The sequence below is a fragment of the Myiozetetes cayanensis genome, unplaced genomic scaffold (genome assembly GCF_022539395.1).
Source record: "Myiozetetes cayanensis isolate MyiCay16 unplaced genomic scaffold, myiCay2020 scf6-25, whole genome shotgun sequence".
NCBI classification, from domain to species: Eukaryota; Metazoa; Chordata; class Aves; order Passeriformes; family Tyrannidae; genus Myiozetetes; species Myiozetetes cayanensis.
In genome coordinates this window covers 27,382,157-27,401,365 of record NW_026087853.1, presented here as the reverse complement: position 1 = coordinate 27,401,365, position 19,209 = coordinate 27,382,157, and the positions used below count along the sequence as shown (strand labels likewise).

At 34.3% G+C, this 19,209-nt stretch overlaps 1 protein-coding gene across 12 annotated transcripts in view; it reads left to right on the top strand.

Annotated features, from left to right (window-relative positions):
- LOC126650314 (uncharacterized) overlaps positions 1 to 19,209 on the top strand; it is a 44,355-nt gene that overhangs the window by 6,453 nt on the left and 18,693 nt on the right. For 4 of the 12 annotated variants that reach the window (XR_007631402.1, XR_007631406.1, XR_007631403.1 and 1 more), the window contains exon 4: positions 1,529 to 1,620. Coding sequence is in view for 7 of the 12 variants with exons in the window: in XM_050334910.1 (XP_050190867.1) it covers positions 1,529 to 1,615 (87 nt within the window). In the remaining 5 variants the exon portion in view is untranslated. Of the gene's footprint in view, positions 1 to 1,528; positions 4,639 to 19,209 lie in introns of those variants that run through there. The other 8 variants (XR_007631404.1, XR_007631405.1, XM_050334911.1 and 5 more) reach the window with 3 other exon arrangements.

The window sequence follows — 19,209 nt, the reverse complement described above, 5'->3', positions numbered from 1 at the left end:
GCTGCCTATTTGAGACAAAGGGTATTCCTTAGTGCAGTGAGGTTAAAACAGACAGCTCATCAGTAGTACAAGTCTATTTGAATTATTTAGTTACCATTTTGAGCCAGAAGGAAATGGTGGCAGATTATTAATGACTTTGGGGTTTTATTCATCTTGTTATTTTGTTTCAGTAAAAGCAGCAATAGGAACATGAAAAGGTAGCAAAATATGAGATCATTTTTACTTTAATCACTTACAACATATAGAATTACTTCCTTCTTTTAATGCTAGTTCCAAAATATTACTTATTTTTATTTACATTTCACTAAAACTTATGAAGCTGCTGTTTACATTTGTAAGTAGGTGAATGACCAAAATGAAAGAGACAACTCACATGCTCAGAAAATAGAAATCCATGGATCTACCAGATGAAAACAGTTCTATTGATTTGAAGGGGGTTTAAGTCATTCAGTACAAAATACTTCAGGAAAAAATAGTGGAGAGAGTAAGGAAACTATGTAAAAGATATAAACACAGTCTGACATGCATTCCTGCAATAAAAGAGATTCTGTATCATAATCAGGTGATGGGCAATTTAAAATAACTTTGCATAGAAATATTTAGGGATGTATAATAGGAATATGTATAAAGAATATTTAGGAACATATCATTTATCATTTTTAATAAATTATATATAAAAAAAACAGCTGGTATATAATTTAAAATTTGGCAGTTACAAAAAGTGAAAATTAAGGATGCACTTTCCAATAATTAAAAATAACAAGATGAAAATCTTTACATAGTCACACTTTAGGTCCATAAAAAACATGATGATACAGAAAGTTATTGGAATGTTTATATACATTAAGTATATAAGAGAAGCCTGATTATTTTTCCTGCAAATTTTTTGTGGATTTTTATTTTAATATTTGTAATATTTTACCACGTAAGAAGACTCCTGTTTCAAAACTTTGAAATATCTGTACTTTTCATTATTATTTTCCTTTACAACTTTAAGCTGTTTCCTCTAGAGCAGAAAAAAATCGTATGTTGAAACAGTAAAAATAAAATTACTGCAGAACTGAGTCATTGCAAGTGAGATGAATGCCCATAAAAAACCCCATACAGATCACCAAAAAAAACCCAGAAATAAGATCACTGTGCACTATAAACAATGCTTTCAGACTCATCATGGCTCACAACAAAGGTATTTATAAGTGGACCTCCTGCCTCTGTCACCTGCTGTCATTGCTTTGGATTGACTGCTGTTAGATCCCTGTAATCCCAAACCACGGGATCTTGTCCTACATATTTACCCCACTTGGTATGCATGTCAGTAACTAGTTAAAATGGAAATGAACTATAATCTTTGTATGTGTTAATAGCAAAGGGTTTTAATCTCCTAAACTCCCTATTTACCAAAGGTTTTTTTAATTTTTTTTTTTTTTTGTAATAAAGTTTATAAAAACCTGTGTTCAGTCATATAGCTTATGCTTGCTAGTTTAGCCACTTATGTTTGGTTAATGCTTGGCATTTCTTAACTCAATAGGGTGTTATGGCAATATCATGGAACATGTTCATGGATGATGAGAAGAATAGAATAACAACAACTATTACTCTAAAAATGACATTTTAATAATGGTAAGTTTTGGCAACTTTCTTGTCTGTAATGAACTTGTAAGAAGAAAATTTTATGTTTTAGAAGACTGATGCTACCGATGTAGAAATAATATATGACTGCCATTGACTTGTGAGGTTATGTTGTTATGTAGATGTTCTGCAGAGATTAAAACTCAAATATTGTCCAATTAAGAAAAAATTCATTGAAACTATCATATCCCATTCCACATGAAGACCCATTGTTGCCAACAGGTTAAAATAATGTATTTTGTTTGAAGGGGGTAAGAAAAAAACATGAGTATAGCTGAGTTCTAGTCCTAACTCCTATAAGAAATGTCATACTTGTACCCAGTACATATCTTGCGTCATGTAGGATCTTTGTGAAAATCACTACTATTTTCATATTATAATTGTTATTAATAATTATTTGCATTGTCCAACTGCTCCCTGAAACTTGGTTCCATGATTACTTTCCTGGGAAACCTGTTCCACTGAATGACCTCCCTCTCAATGAAGAACCTTTTCTTAATGTCTGGTCTGAGATTCCCCTGATGGAGCTTCATTCCGTTTCCTCATGTCACCAGAGAGAGCAGATCAGCACCTTACCCTCTGCTGGTCCTCTTGAGGAAGCTGAAGACTGCGAAGGTGACTACAAGCTTCAATAAACCAAGTGACTTCGTCTGTTTCTCCTTGCTTTTCACCATCTTGGTCAACCTTCTCTGAACACACTCTAATAGTCTGATGTCCTTCTTACATTGAGGATAATAATATAAAAGTGAAATCACTAGAGCAATTTGTACAGTGCTGTGATATGATAAGGATGTTTTTCTTTTAAAATATTAATGGAACAGCTAACTCCACCTGGATAGAACTGAATTCCTACCATAATTTCATTGATATTAGTAGGCTGTCATTAGGGAAATGGATCTTCCACTTACGGAAATGTGTTTTAAATTCATAAAAAAAGTAATATTATTCTAGTAAATAGTTTCAACACATTCCAGTCTACTTTATTGATTTCAAGCTTACTCCTGGAACTAAAGGTGATATGATGAATATGAATCAGTAAAAAAATCCCAATTTTAATATCTGTCATCCAGTGTGGCAGATTATTTCCCAAGTTCAGATAACTAATTGGTAAACTAAGAATGCATTACACATAAAAAAGTGTACACAACATACACAATCAGCAAAGCTAAATTCTTAATGCAAAAGATGCAAGAGTTAAAATTCTTGAAGTGAAAATATCTTGGCTTAGTTGCACATATTTTTCTTTTTAAAGTAAATGCATTAACAGAAATGGGACTATAAAAAACTGTGCTTTTAAAGTTAAGTGGAAATAGCAATAGAAGTGTATTTTCAGCACACTTTACTATTTAATGTAAACTCTCCTTGCCCCCCCAATTTATTTTATTGTGCACTTTTAAGAATTTAACATTTTACGAAGGTGAAATATTTGGTATGACTTTTAACAATTTAAGAATACCCACAAAAATGATCATTCTAGAAAATGGATGTTAAGCTTTTTTCAGTTTTTAGTGTGTAGCTGTACCCACATGAAGTTCAGACATATTTAAAGATATTATTCTGTATCAAAGGCTAAAAGATCTTGTTCAGTTATGTAAATGCCCATTCACTTGAATGGTCTTTATTCATATAGATGACTGTGTTCAACACAATTTTTACAAGCATTCAAAACAGTGTGCTGCAAAAAGAGTATCTTCTCTTTTCATTTGTTTTTGCAAAATTTTCTACACAGGAAAATATTCCAAAGAAAGTATCCAAAATTGATTATTAGATACAGCAATAAATATCTATAAAATATCTTGGTGTCTGTGTTCCTATTTCTACAGAAATGTACATTACTGTTAATCAATATAATCTGAAACTCCGTGGTTCTTGAAATACTGGTTTGTTGACCAGATCTCTTATACTTAGATCAATACAATTTTGCGAACTTATAGAAAATACCAATACCTCAAACTTTTGTATATGTCAGCTAGGACTGAAAATATTGTGTTAACTATCTTTTGGACTGTGTGGGTAAGTGATTCATTATTACATTGTCATACTGTGGAGGAACTGGATTGCACTATCTCCAAAGATTATGCATTACTTAAAAATGGTTGAAAGCCATTTCTTTCATCATTACAATTGTAACATTAGTGAAAGAAGACCGTCAGCATTTCATGAACATTTTATTTCTTTAGACCTTCTAAGATTTCCCAGGAGAATAAGTCATATAATCAAACAAAAATGCTTGGTGTGATCAATTCTGCAATACTGCATTACATTCTCTGGAAAGTAATTTACAAAAGAATTAACTGTGTCCATGTTATTCAGTGTCATCTACATACCTTAATAAAACATATGATGACAGCAGGCATTGGTCGTGGAAGTTTGAACTTTTTTTTAATGTGATTGTTTTCAATATTTAGTCTGATGAAATGAACATTTTGTGTAACTCTGGTCATCTGAGAATGAAGCTGAAAATTGTAATTATGAAAATAGATAAATATTTTACCTGTATTTGGTGAATTTCAAAGTTTTGTTAAAAATATCTAAGATTTGAATTTTGTTTAAATGTTCAAAACCTTTAAAATAAAAGAAAAATAGATCATCTATTAAAATACAAGTATGTGCATACACATGTGTTTATAACTGTACACAAAAATAAAGTGCATGCATATGAATGATGCACATACTTTGTGTTTATGTGTATATAGCTGTATATATATTTATTCATTATTCCTACATAAAATCACACAGCAATTTTGAGCCCTCTAGTGGTAAAAAACCTCTCAGTTAAGAAACCATTAATCTAATTCTAAATATATCCACTTAACAGAGAAGTGTCTAAATTCTACAGCACTATTATGCCTTCATATAAGTTCAGGATAGCTCCCTGCAGTCGGTGTGGGTCTGTAGATACAAGTGTTAAAAACTATACAGATCTGCAAATTAAGTTATTGTTTCCAGTGTGGTAACTTTTCTTCCTTTCCTCTGTTGAAAATAAAGCTATTCTGTATTCTTTTGACACATTGTTGATAATTTGTGATATTCATTTAAAAAACAACAATCTCCTGATATGAATACTGTCAAATAAACCAGAAATGTTTTCTAACACAGCTATCCTCATTCTCAACCTCACATTATATACTTACACAAGTAATTACAGGGAAAGAAGAAAAATCTGCATTTCAAACTGGGAAAGGTTTCATGATATATAACTTCAGCTATCTAAATGCTATGTTTTTAGGCTAAGCTGGTTGTTTGCACTCACTTTGCTGTCAATGGAAGCAAATAGATTGTTTCAGATTGAATTGTCTTGTAAAGGTGTCTGGGAAAGAGCTGTAGAATAGGTGAAACATTTATGAATTCGAGTGCCTCTCCACTTCTCAAGGATACCTAGCTAACTAAATTGGAATGAATGTTTTCTTTTTTGTAAGACCAAAATAAAAATATAAAAAACCTAGATTTGAGCAAGATTAAATAACAAAATAATAAATAAATATTATTATTTGAAGCAATATTTATAACATATGCATATCAGGATATAAGGTATAATAAAATACTACTGCATGTATATATTATAATAAGATATTAATAAATAAATAACAAATATCAGACAGGATAATTTACTACGTGGGGAAATCATTCTGCAAGATCACTACACTTTGAGAAAACCCCTGAATATCATTCAGAAGTGTTCTTTCTGGTGCAGAATGGGTTTGATGGGCTCCAAAGATCACACTTTCTTTAATTTTACTCCAGATTTAAACATTTGGTCATACCTGAGATTTTATGAATTCTACAGGTGACCTATTTCTTCAAAGATTAACACTTTAATCAGAACCTTGTCCCTGCATGAATAAGGAGCTTACCAACTACTCAGTGTAGTAAGATTTCCCTTTTCCCAGGAAAACCTCACCAAGAGAGTTATAGTATTCATCCCCTCTGTCCAGAGTCCTAAAATCATGAAACATGTTGACTCTCAAGAATAGTGACAGTTTACTGATATGGATTTTAATAGAGATTAATATCAGTGTTTCTGCAATTATTTCATTAAAAACACAGTATATTAATTTATTAATGTAATTGGTTATATGACAGGAGCCTCAGACAAGAAAATTAGAGAGGTCATAAGTGGTTAGTTCTCATTTTTAAAAATAAAGAAACAGTTTTGTTTCCAGTGTATTAAAGCAATTTAAATACACTATTATTCAATTGCCTGCTTGTTTAGTTTTAGTATTTATCAAAGTTCCATACATGCATGATAGCGAAATTAACTCCTAAAATGGAAACTTTTCATTGTATACATGCAAAATTTGAACCGGTTGATTTTTTCATGAGATTATCTAGGCAAAACATGGAAGAGGGAACATAATTTTTTGTGAGTGGTAACAGTCCACCTCAGGTAAGTAGTGTGGCATAAGGTTGGAATATAGTTCCTGTATACAAGAGTATGATTATCACAAAAACAGGAGTAGGGTTATGCCTTGTAGAAGAAAACACTGGTGATTTCAAAACAGTGAAAAAAATTACAGAATCACAGAATGGGTAAGGTTCAAAGGGACCACAGTGAGTCATCTGGTCCAACCTCCCTGCTCAAGCAGGGTCATCCTAAAGCATATTTCACAAGGTTATATCCAGACAATTCTTGAATATCTCCAGCGAGAGAGACTCTACAACCTCTCTGGGCAACCTGTTCTAGGGCTCAATCACCCACACAGTGAAGCAGTTCTTCTCACATTCAGGTGGAACTTCCTGGGCATCAGTTTCTGCCCATTCCCTCTTGTCTTATTGCTTGGCATTACCTAAAAGAGCCTTTATAACATAACACTAAACAGTACTATGTGACTTGAAATGTTGAGGAAAAAATAAATTTTACATTAAGGCACTGCACTTTTCTTGTTTAGAAATCCATTTGTTCGGAGAAATTAAAGTCAAGAAAGTAATACAATTTATCAATGTTATGCTTGGGATAAACAATCTTAAATTCATATTTCACAAATCAGATGTTATTGCTTAATCAGGAAATCTTTATAACAACAGTATATAATATCTGGCTAAAAATGTTAGTTGACAAAATAATCTTAATTTTCTCCAAGAAGCATAGCAATTGCTTTAGCATGGCTAGAATATAATGACAAGGAGTTTTCATGGGGTGCTTAAACTATCAGGAGTCCCTGATCCAAATGGGTTATTGAATGGCAGCCCCACTAAAGAAGAAATTTAATTTAAAGACTGCTGTTGTAAAGTCATCAAATCAAGTTGTACCTCCCAAACTTTTGCAGCTGACGTCACTATCAACCTTCCTCCATCTTACAAGTGTTGCATCAAGTCTATAATACCCCAAAATACTATTCATTCATTTGTCACAGGGAACAACAATCAGTCCCTGTGTGGACAATCACATTTCATGGGCCACCCAAAATAAAGTATTTTTTATACCTTAAATAGCTAACTTGAAAAACTGCCACCAAGTAACCATGGTTCAGAATATAAACCATGGTTCAGTACACTAGAGAGAAAAAAGACAAAATATTTACGAAAATGCAGGTTTTGTTGCCATTCTTTAATATGTACTACATTTTAAAGTTTCTGTCACATGTTTAAAAGACATATTCAGGGCAAGAGCTAAACAAAGCTTTCCACACAAGGTTGCCTAGGCAAGGGTAGTCTTTTGGACTTCCTATGGCTCTATGACTTACGTAACAGGTGCTTAAGTAATCACCAAAACTATCCCACTTCTTCTCCCTTTCTTTGGAAACAAATACAGAGTCAAGAATGCAACTAAGCAATAGGCTGCCTCTGCTGTCTGATGTCATAACTACTGTCCAGCAAGGCTAACGAGGTAATAGCAGCTTCATAGGTTCTCTACAGCCTCTACTATTAAATGGGGTCAAGACTTGATCTGCAGAAGGACTTGAACTGAATGCATTTTAAAGAGATTGCCAATACACTTTTCTATTATAAGAACTTATCTGATAGTACAAGGAGTCATAAATAATATGAAACATCTCACTTCACGCTCTGAAACAACTGCTGTCTAAGATTATAAGAGGATTCCTTTGTGGATATTAAAGCTGTACTTTCCTTAAGAAACTGGTTCTTCATTATCAATAGCTGGGTAATAGCTTTGGTGGACTGCTGTTCACTTCTGTTTCAATTTTTGTATGTCACTGAGGGCCAGGAGAGACCATCTAAGTTTCAAAAAGAAAGAAGAGGAAAAGGTTCCCAAATAAAAAGGTGTTTCTGCATTGTCACTAAATTCCAGTGTCATATCTATAGGTCTCTTTCTTTGATATTTAAGAACTAAGTTGTCAGACTTTATTTTTTAAGAAACCCTTCTGTAGTTTACTTATAGATTTGCAGAAGTAATCCTGTAACAAGAGGGAAATCTTATAAAAAGATACTCATCACTAGAAAAGCAATGAACTACATTTTGTGTAAAATAATCATAGAATCATAGAATGTTTGGAAGGAACCTTAAAGACCATCTGGTTCCAACCATCTTGCTGTAGGTAGGGACACCTTCCACTACACCAGGTTGCTCAGAGCTTCATCCAGTCTGTCTTTAAACACTTCCAGGAATGGGGTATCCACAGCTTCCCTGGGCAACGTCTTACAATACCTCACCATCCTCACAGTAAAAATTCTTTTTCTTAATACCAAACCTAAACCTATTTTCTTTCAGTTAGATGCCATTCCCCTTGTCTTGTCACTACATGCTCTTGTAAAATGTCCTTCTCCATCTTTCTTGTAGGCTCCCTTCAGGTACTGGAAGGCCTCAATTAGGCTACCCCGAAACCTTCTCTTTTCCAGACCGAACAAATCCAATTCTCTCAGCCTTTCCTCATAGGAGAATAATTTACAATATCATCTTAGAATATATCTGCTTACCTTTTTATTATAAGTATATATGTATATGCTTATTCCTAATGATATAGATTCATTAACTATTCAATTTACATATTTTAATATGCTTTATACATTAAAAATAATAATTAGATTATCTAGCCTGACATCACAGCTTATCAAATTTTGCACTTTATTTTATCAAGCTAAGATAAAAGCCCTCATAGATGTATCCTGAGCAAAAAGTTCGAAAGCACCCCCTTCCTGAAGGAAATATAATCAATTAAACTTGATATGACAGCATGAGCTATCTCCATGATTAGAAAGAAAGTGAAACTCCACAGTACTTTGTAAAGAAAACTGAGCAAAAATTTTTGTAAACTGAAATCAAGACCGCAATGAGTTTCAATTCTTTTTCACACTATGGTAACTGTGGGTTTTTTTCTAAACATCCCCAATTCTGTCCTCTAGAGGAGAGGAAAAATTAAAAATCTGTAATCACAATATAATAACAAAGATATACATTAAGTGAAGCAAAACATCTTGACTTTACAGGTATTTATTTTAAAGCCTAAATTATGAGATATTATTGTACATAGTGTGCTGCTCTGAGGTGTTCACATGAGACTGTGAAGAGTAATAAAGTCTACTGTAACTTTATGTTTCTCTACTGTTTCTTAAAAGTCCAAAAGCTTGAGAGTACAGAGTCTTATCCTCAAAACCCAAAGAGGACACCATAATTATTTCGTGTGACCCTCTAATTTTTTTTTGAGGGACCTATAACCCTTTCAAGTCTCCTTATAAATCCCTGTATTATTTCTAGAATAATTACCTTAATTTTGATTCCCAGTAATTACTCTGTGTTCTGTTTCTGACAGCATGATCAAAAAGCTCTGTGCTGTCAGATATAATTCCCACATTTAAATACTTATGCTCATTTATCAACCCATCTCTTAAATTTCCCTTCGATACACCAGATAAATTTAATTGCTTACACCTCACATTGCAATGTAAGATTTTGGGGCTGTTGAGTTTTGGTGGTTTTGGTTTTGGTTGTTGTTTGTGGGGGTTTGTTGTTGTTTTGTTTTCTTTAGGTTATGTTGTTGTTCTTTTGTTGTTGTTGTTTAGGGGTTTTTTATTGTTTTGGTTTTTTGCCTATGTTCTCCAGCATTTACCATCTCCATTTCTCTTTATTATCCATTCAAAAATTTTGTTAGCCCTCTTTTCACAGAAATACAGAAAGCTCAGATTGAGAATGTGATCTATCCTTCCCCTCTTCTGGCCTACCTATCTCTCTTGAAAAGGTTGTAACCATTCAACAGGGCACTACAGTCATAGGTCTCATCCCACCATGTTTCACTTATGCCAGTAATGTCCAGTCTCTGTGACTGGGCCAAAGCTTGGAGCTCCTCTTGTTTGTTCCTCATGCTGTGTGCACTGGTGTAGAAAAAATTAAGGTGTGGTACATTGTAGCCAACACCTTGTGAAGCAGATTGAGGGATCCATCCCATGAGTGTTCTTTTCTCAAATTTTGGTACAGCGTTCCATTTCTCATCACCGGTGAAAACCTAGTTCCTTTTACGACAAGGTAACCCACCTAGGTGATGAAGCTGATATAATCTTTTTGAAATTCAGTAAAGCTTTTGGTACTGTCTCTCACAGGATCCTTCAGGACAAATTGTCCAGCACACAGATGGATAAAAACATCTTCTAGTGGGTGAGCAATTGACTCCCAGGTCAAGCACAGGGGGTAATAGTGAATGGGGTAACATCAGACTGGTGACTTGTCACTAGTGGGGTTCCACAAGGCTCTGTCTTGGGCACTGTGCTCTTCAACATCTTCCTAAATGACTTGGATGCAGGACTGGAAGGGATATTGAGCAAGTTTGCAGCTGACACAAAACTAGGAGGAGCTGTTGACTCCCTCAAAGGCAGGGAGGCCCTGCAGAGAGACCTCAACAAATCAGGGGACTGGGCAATCACCAAACATATGAAATTCAACATGGGGAAGTGCCAGATTCTGCATCTGGGATGGAGCAACCCTGGATGTTCATACAGACTGGGGAATGAGATGCTAGAAAGCAGTGCTGCTGAAAGGGACCTGGGGGTCCTGTTTGATGGAAAATTGAACATGAGTCAGCACTGCCCTGGCAGCCAGGAGAGCCAACTGTGTCCTGGAGGCTATCAAGGGAAAAATATCACCAGCAGGTCAAGGGAGCTGATTGTCCCGCTCCGCTCTTCACTGGTGCAGCCTCAACTTGAATATTTTGTGCAGTTTTGGGCACCACAACATAAGAAAGATATTAAGCTGTTAGAGAGCGTCCAAAGGAGGGCAATGAAGATGGTGAAGACCTTGAGTGGAAGCTGTATGGGGAGCAGTTGAGGGCATTTGGCCTGTTCAGCCTGGAGAAGAGGAGACTGAGGGGAGACCTCATTGCAGTTACAACTTCCTTATAAGAGGAAGTGGAGGGTCAAGCACTGATCTCTATTCTGTGATGAGCAGTGACAGGACCTGAGGGAAAGACCTGAAGTTGTATCAGGAGACATTTAGGTTGGATATTAGAAAGAGATTCTTCACCCAAAGGGTGGCTGGGCAGTGGAACAAACTTCCTAGGGAAGTGGTCGCAGCACCAAGCCAGACTGACGATACTCTCAGGCACGGGTGGATGATCCTGTTTGGGGCTTAGGGTTGGACTCAATGATTCTTGTGGGTCCCCTCCAATTCAGCATATTCTATGATTCTATAAATGATTTTCACAACATAAAGTATTTCATAACATGCAACTATTTGATTCAAAATAAACTTCCAACAAAAAAAACCAAAAACAACTCCAAAAAAAGGAGGTTTTTATATTATAATTATAATCTCTAGTACATTACCAGCAAAGTTCCAAATTTACAAATCCATTCGTATACCTGAAACGATGATTAAGATAGTTTGTTATTCTGTGTTATATTCTTTTCTGGATAACGGGACAATATTTGAAAATCTGACTGTTTCCCAGTTTTCCAAGATAAGTTAAAAATTGGCAGTGATTCATTAGTTCCTTTGAGACTTCTGAGCATAAATTACGTAGCTAGTTCATTTGAAGCATTCTCCAATGGGAACAGATTTTTTTTAATCAATGCTTTATTCCAAATAGAAAATGTTGTGTTTTCATCAACATTTGAATGGTTTGGCCCTAAACCAGCCATTATCTCATCTTCTCTTACTCTGAATGAACTTATAACCTTTCTGAGAAAGATACAACACAGTGTACAACTCTCCTTTTTCCCAGTAGATAATTTTGTAATCTTATAGCTCAGATGAAGTAAAAACATCCAGTAAGTTGTGTACATGCTCCTTTCCTAAACCTAGCTTTTCCTAGTAGTCTGTCTCCCTTTCTCTGTTCTGTCTTCTTCAGGACAGAGCTTGGTAAGATGTCAGAGTCACTCTTCTAAAAGAAAAAAAATATACACTGAAAAAATCTATATTTTATATTGTTCTCTGCAATGCAGGAGAATTCTTATCTGCTGTGACTTGATTAGACAAACAAATAGACTTTGTTAATACTTTCAGGATAGGCCAATTCAGAAAGAGAGGGGAAGAAAAGGGACTGAGAGAAGCTACTTTCTTAATTCGAAATGTTGTCTAGGGAGTAAAAACTGGGAATAAAATTAATATTTTAGAGGAATACTTAGGCAGCAAGCAATTTTTAGTATGTGATATTTCAAAATCTGAAAAACAATCCTTGGATGATATCACATATATTAAAAACTGTCTGTGTTGACAAGGTTTCGTTGATACTTTTATATGTGTTTGGATGTTTTTGTTGGCATCTGTAAATTCCAGAAATATTTCTGCTGTCAACTCCAGAAGTTCCATAGTGGCTTCACTAGCTATAGTCAATGATTCTTCTAGAATTAACCAAATATGCAGGAATTTGCAAATAAAAGTTAAGAAATTTTATTACTAAGTCTGGGAAGAGGAGAAATGGGATCATACGGGGAGAAATGTGAGATTGAAGAAAGAGTAATGGAGTAAGAGTGTTGTGTAATTGGAAAGTGAAAGATGACAGTTGGAACAGGTTAGCAAAAAGACTGTTGTCAGCTGACCTGTAAAATTCTTAAATCAGCAGACACTGAGTAAACTGAACAAAGAGAAGGGGCAGGACAGATTATGCAGAGAAAAGAGTGGCATAGTAAGGCAAACTGGGATAAGAAAACTTTGGGAGGCTTGATAAAGAAACAATTAAAGAGAGAGGAGTACAATAACCAGAGCAAGGATGAAAGAAACTGAGTTTGGATGGAGCAAGTAAGTAAATACAGATATTATCAACCTAATACTTATTGTTACATTGTTACTTAAACCCAGAAAAACGTGATTCCCTTTGAATCTTCATTTTTCCAGTTTCATGTTATGGAAAATAGAGTACAATATTACTTTTAAAATAACACATTAAAATGATGGTTTTATAAGGCCTTTAGCAACCTGGTTTAGTGGTAGATGTTCCTGTCTATGATGGAGGGGTTGAGACTAGATTAAGTCCCCTTCCAACCCTTAACTTCTACAATGCTATGATTTTGTGATATTAGGGCTGCCAGCCCAAGCAGATCAATATAGATCTCATTTATATTACAGCTGTTACCTATCAAACTTATGTGAAGTTTGCATTCCCCACTACTCCAGACCAAAATACTATAATATCACCTTTGACTAGGTCATGCTGTTTAGCTCTTTACACAGAAAACAACTCAGCCAGGTGATCAGGGAATAGCATGTATAGATCAAATTAAACTTAAAATACATAAACCAGCTTATATAATTGCAATAGCTTCTTGAGGCCTACAAAAAAAATACATGAAATATGAACTAATATACTAAGGGCTTCTACAATCTCAAATCTAAATGTGTTTTCTGAATTATTTACACCCAAATTAAGTTGAATTAAAGCTGAATTAAATACAATTAATGTATCAGAGAACTATAAATTGCACTTAGACTATTGAATACTCCAAATGAGACAAAATGAGAATAATTTATACTAATTTTTTCAAACTTCTTATTTAAGAGGTATACTTTCTAATCCCAGAAAATCTCATATATTTATTTTATATAAGAGAAATTAAGGTATTCCAAAGTATATGAGTGTTTTAAAGCTCTTTATACTAATATCATACTGATTTACTGTGATTATTGTTGATGTATTAAATTTGTTTAATCAAGTTTAATATGACAAAACTTTAAAAAAATTAACACCAGTCAAAGCTAGTTCAAAACATCTTTTTTTTTTTTTTTTTTTAAATAAACTAGTTGAAACAATTGCTTCACCTCTCTGCAATGGAATGAAATAATGCACCAGTGCTCTGAAGTTAGAATGTGAATGTCTAATAAGGCACCAGATACATATGATACACTAAGTTTAATTTTAATATTCATTTTCATGACTCAGTTCTTTTCCAGAAAGGCTAATTTTAAGTTATTCTAATTTTAAAGATAGCTAAAACCTCTAATATTAGACCTATGTAGGTAAGTTGTTGGCCTAGGTTCTTCACTTAGTTCAGCTTTAAAGGTCTGTTTTTAAATATGATTTGGTTCGTATGTAAAGTACTTTCATTCTAAGTCTTTAGGAAGATTTATCTATGCACAGCACTCAAAGGAATTAAAAAGAAAAAGGCATGATACTGTATGTGTAGAAGTGGAACAGTAGTGAACAAATAATGATAGAGACGCAAGACATTGGGCCAGATGCACAGAAAGAAATACTTGATGCAAGCAGTGAGGTTTAATTAGGCTATAACTTTTAGAAATTTAAGTCAGCTGGGACCTACCCTTAAGTAACTCAGACCACAAGGGTAATCATTACTAACGTTTCCACTTACTGGACAGCTGCTGCCAGTATTCACCACTTCACAGTTAGTCGAGCCAATTTCTAGGACCTCACATATAAGAAAGGCTACTGAAAGCTATAACCTTGTTTTCCTCTTCTTTAGATGTGGCTTTTCTTTTCATCTGCTTTAATTCTATTCAAACTGCCAAGATGTGACAATGTGTGCAGCGCTCGAACCCACTCCAGCAAGCTGTGGCTATGGGGATGGTAAAAATACCTACTATTTCGATTCTGGCACCACAAGAAATACCCTATTCCACTTCCAAAGAAAGTGAAGGTGCAGTTCCCATATAATTGTAATTTGTAATTAGCATGGTAATCATTATTAACTGTAATTGTAGTTGTAATAATAATTTTATAGCAGCCACATCAGAAGGAAAGAGCTCAGTCTGATGGTGAAGGTTTTTGCTGCCATTTCCTTATGGTACAGAGATTAAAAACGAAACATTAAAGAACAGAAAATAAAGATGTTATACTTGGACACTTACTCCTTGACAGTTTTGCTATATATTCTATTCCTATTATTTCAGTGGGCAAAATAATGGTTACACAGTGCCTACATAAGTCCTTATATTGCTGTTCAAAGCCTTTTTCATAGGATCTCTTTCTATTTCCTTCTACTTCTGCTGCTACAGAAGCCTCTGAGATGCTTGAAACACGTCATCTACAATTAAATATGAATAAGAGAAGTTCTGTTAAATTTCAAAGACTAAAGCAAATCAAAATGTTTTTGGTTTCTATTTCTCCTAAAATGTATTAATCTGTAGCACATCTTAAATGAAGGTTGACAAATTGTTTTAATAGGTTTGTGAGTAGAAGCCAAAGATGTAGTTTAACAATATTTTTATACACCCTCGGTTGAGAAATTAGGCCGCAGAAGTATTAAAAATAAATAAATAAATCTTCAATCCCTAGTATTTTAAAAATACAGTGAACTGTCTAAGATGGAATAAAGCAAAATAGTAACCTGTGAAACATTCAAAATTATACAAAAATAGATTTACAAATTTCCTGTCTCTTAGGACAGAACATAAATACTTTAAAAGATTTACCTGCTCCCTTCCTGAAAGTAAGATCAGATTATAAGTATTTGTAGAGAGCACAAAGTTTGCTATTTGGAAATCTTCAGTGGGTAAATCTTATAGTATTTTTGGTTTCCCTTTGTCACTGTAGAGAATTGCTCCTTTTCTCCCCCCCAGGAGGGATCTTTCTCTTCTTTTCTGTTAATAAAAACTAAACCTTGAGCCTGTAGGTGTATGAAGGAGGAAAAAGAAATAGAATCTAAGAAAAGTAAAAAGTTTGAAGGCAAGTGGAAACTGACAAATAAGTGTCAGAGCAGAAAATTATGGCAGTTTGCCAACCAGCTGTGGAAACTAATTCAGCTTAAGATAAAGAGATTTTAAAGGGGGAAAGGACAAGAAAACTTCAGAAAAAGGAAGACTAAAGGAGCAAAGAATAAATCCTTAGAGCTGTGCTAAAGAAGAAACATAGGCAGTGCTTTGTTTTTTTAACTGCAGAACTGCAAGAGGGGCTTTTCATTGAGGCTTTGAATAGCACCAAAGAAACAGCCAGAATAAAGTGGAAACACGAAAGGTTTCCTTAATGCAGTAGCTTATAGACCAGCCTTCCAAAAGGAGTTTAAAGTTAAGCTTTTCTAGACAAATAGAAATTATTAATGTCAGTAAAAGTTTTCTTCACTAATCTACGTATGGACATTAAAAATAACAATGTTACACACAATCCTGTGTACAAATTCATGGTGAGAAGTGACTGAGATTGTTAGACAAAGAACATGAAATATTTGAAAATATCAGTGGAAGCCACTTTTCCCCAGAAAAGTATTTTAGTGAATCTGTATGTAATCCTCAAGAATGTTTTTTTTCTAGGTACATCATGATTATTTTTTTATGGTCAGAGAGCATGTAAAAGAATGAAGTGATGAATGCTGTCTGGTTACAAAGTAGACCAAAATAGCAAGCTGGTATATAAAATAACATGAAGGAAGGTGATCACAGGCTTTTCCTGTCATCTGTCATTAGGCCTGTTAATCAGGCTGTGAATAGCAAGTCAATATGATGTACTGCTGTTGGTTATTATGTAGAGATCTAAGGATTCCATCTACTGTGCCCAACTACAGCATACTCAAAGTTCTTTTTGGAAAAATCTCCTGACCAGTCAGAATATACAGAACATACTGATCCCCTCTGGGTACCCTCAAAATACCACCTCTGAGCTCACAAGAGAGAGAAGTCTAGGCTCTGAGAGTGAGCTCACCTGTGCCCTCTGTATGAACCAGATCCTTTCACCTCCATTATTCATGGTGTGACTCTGATGCATGAAATTCCCAGAGCAGCAAAGCATGACTCTGCAGCTTTCATCTTGCATGAGTAGAAGGCACAAGCTCTTTCACATTGCAGTATGCACCTTAGGCACATGAAAAATCTGGCATTAAGAAGACAAGAAAAATTTATTTTATCTGCCTCAAATAAAATGTCTTGACATGTATAACTGCCATAAAAGTGAGAGTTGTCATTTCATACAAGCTTAGGTAAATGAGGGATTTAAGCTATATTTTATTTTTATGGCTACATTTTCCAACACTCAGCTGTTTCAGATTGACAATAAAAATCCTACTGGTAGTTGCTTGTTTTTCTTTTGGGAAGTTCCTTTGGCAGTTTTTTATCACCTTAATAGTTGTTCTGCTACTCATCAGTGCTGAAGACTACTTTCACTGAGGTATAACAAGTGAGGATGTTGCCTTTGTGTCTTCCACAACCTGTAACACCTCAAACTTTGTCACCATTCTTATTTTTTATTGTCTTTCTCCATTCCTAATTTTTCATTCTGCATTTGTGTTAGTTTTTCATATTGACATTTTATTTGGCTTTTCTGAATTGGATGTGCTTTAATTCTTTTTCTGCATGTTTTTTATAACTATTTCTTCCATGGGGTATGCATATCTTATGGTATGTTCTTTGAATATGTCCCCATGTGAGCAAGCCATACCCAATGATAAACTACAAGAAAAGGAAAATTATTCCAAATATATATCACTGTTAGTTAGCATTCTCCCTGCAACATGGAATTTTCCTGCAAAGTCTTTTTGAGACTTTACCGAATCAAAAACCCCAAACTAACAAAAAATAAAACCAAAACCAACCAACCAACCAAATAAACAAACAAACAAACCAACTGAGAGAGGGAGATAGAAAACAAACTATTTGAGACAACATCTAGTCTGGAAAATTAATCTCATAGGTTTCAAATGGTATTCTCCCCATCAGAGTCATTTGGTCCATCAGAATGTCTTCCAAACTATTATCTCCACTCCTTGGAGTAAAAACAATATGTATATAGCATTGAGAGCACTGAGACAGCTTGGTCATGGAAAGAAGTTTTATTATCATCTACTCTACTGTTTAAATGTTGTTATTTGAAATTTCTATGGTAAAGATGTTACTAACAGCTTAATGAGAATTTGTGAGTCATGAAACACTAACAGGAAGGCATCTGTTATGACTTTCTATTCTATTATTCCAGGTATTTAATAATAATTGCAGAAAGTGATAAGGAATGCCTGTCATTATCATTGCTTTATCAGACAAATACCTTTACTGACATTAAGGAAGTAACTAATGTGAACAAGTGTTTGTGGACTCAAACTATTCTATGCTTCTATAACTAAAGACCTTAATCTGGCAACGACTGAACTGCACTTTTAGAACCACAGGAAGGGGAACCGCTGACAAGGCTGCTCTTGTGTGTGTCAAGTTCAAACTATGTTAGATGGGTTCCAGGATACTGGAGGTGCTACCTGAAAACCTGTTATCTCCCAAATACATAAAAACACATTTATGGCATATGGATTCTAAATTAATTTTTAATATGGATGTCTATGTGTAATTCACTACTGTACTGCTTCTGGACTGTTGATTGAAAAATAGTGTGCAATATTGTTATAATATTGTTACCTTATCTCTGATAAAAATCAGTTAGTGTTAAGAGAGTTGGGTTTTTTGTTTAGATTTGTCAGACCATAAAACTGTAATGTTAATGTTGCCTTTAACAATATCTAGTTAGTATCTGTTCCTATTCAACAAGTCTCTTTATTTTTATTGGCTTTAGTTAAACTGTGTTTTTAAGAAAGTGTTCTATGAACAGACTTTTCTATAATTTCTTTAAAACTTCATTATCTTTTGGATGACGTAGTAAATTTCATTTCTATATTTGTAACCTCCTTTTATCCAACATTTTCACTTTGATTTTTCTTTACAGAAGTGCATGTGTTTACTCATTTATTTAGATAACTTTTAATGGAAATTTGCATTTTCACAAGGACTCCCTAGTACTTTTAGACAAGTTGTATTTGCTTTCTTAAAAGCCTTTTTGAAAGTTGACCCTGTCCAGCCCCCTTTAAAAATAATAAAACTGTCCCTCTGAGATATAGCTAAGATCTTAGGAGGCAAACAAACTGTTAAGAAAATGAAACACAGATACTTTGCAGCAGTGTTACATAGCTTTGATAGCCATTGAAAACTATACTAGAGTGAGGTCCTCTCCACGACTCAAAGAGAGAGCTCAGGTATTGTAATACTGGTTTACTCTTGGAAGTATATTTTTCTCATATCTTAAAATTACAGATGGAAAATGAGAATTTTGATGAGAGTAGTTTATAAAATTTTTGTCTGCCCGTGAAACACTTTGATAAATTTTTACCAAATTTTGCAAACCTTTTTGCTGTATTTGTAGCCTGTTTTGTCTCAAAATCAAAGCTAGAAATTATCATTTCTTTTTCTGGATACTTGATAATCTAGCATAAGGGCCTGAATTTTCTGTACCATGGAGAAACCTTTAAATAATCTCTGTTCAGAATATTTTT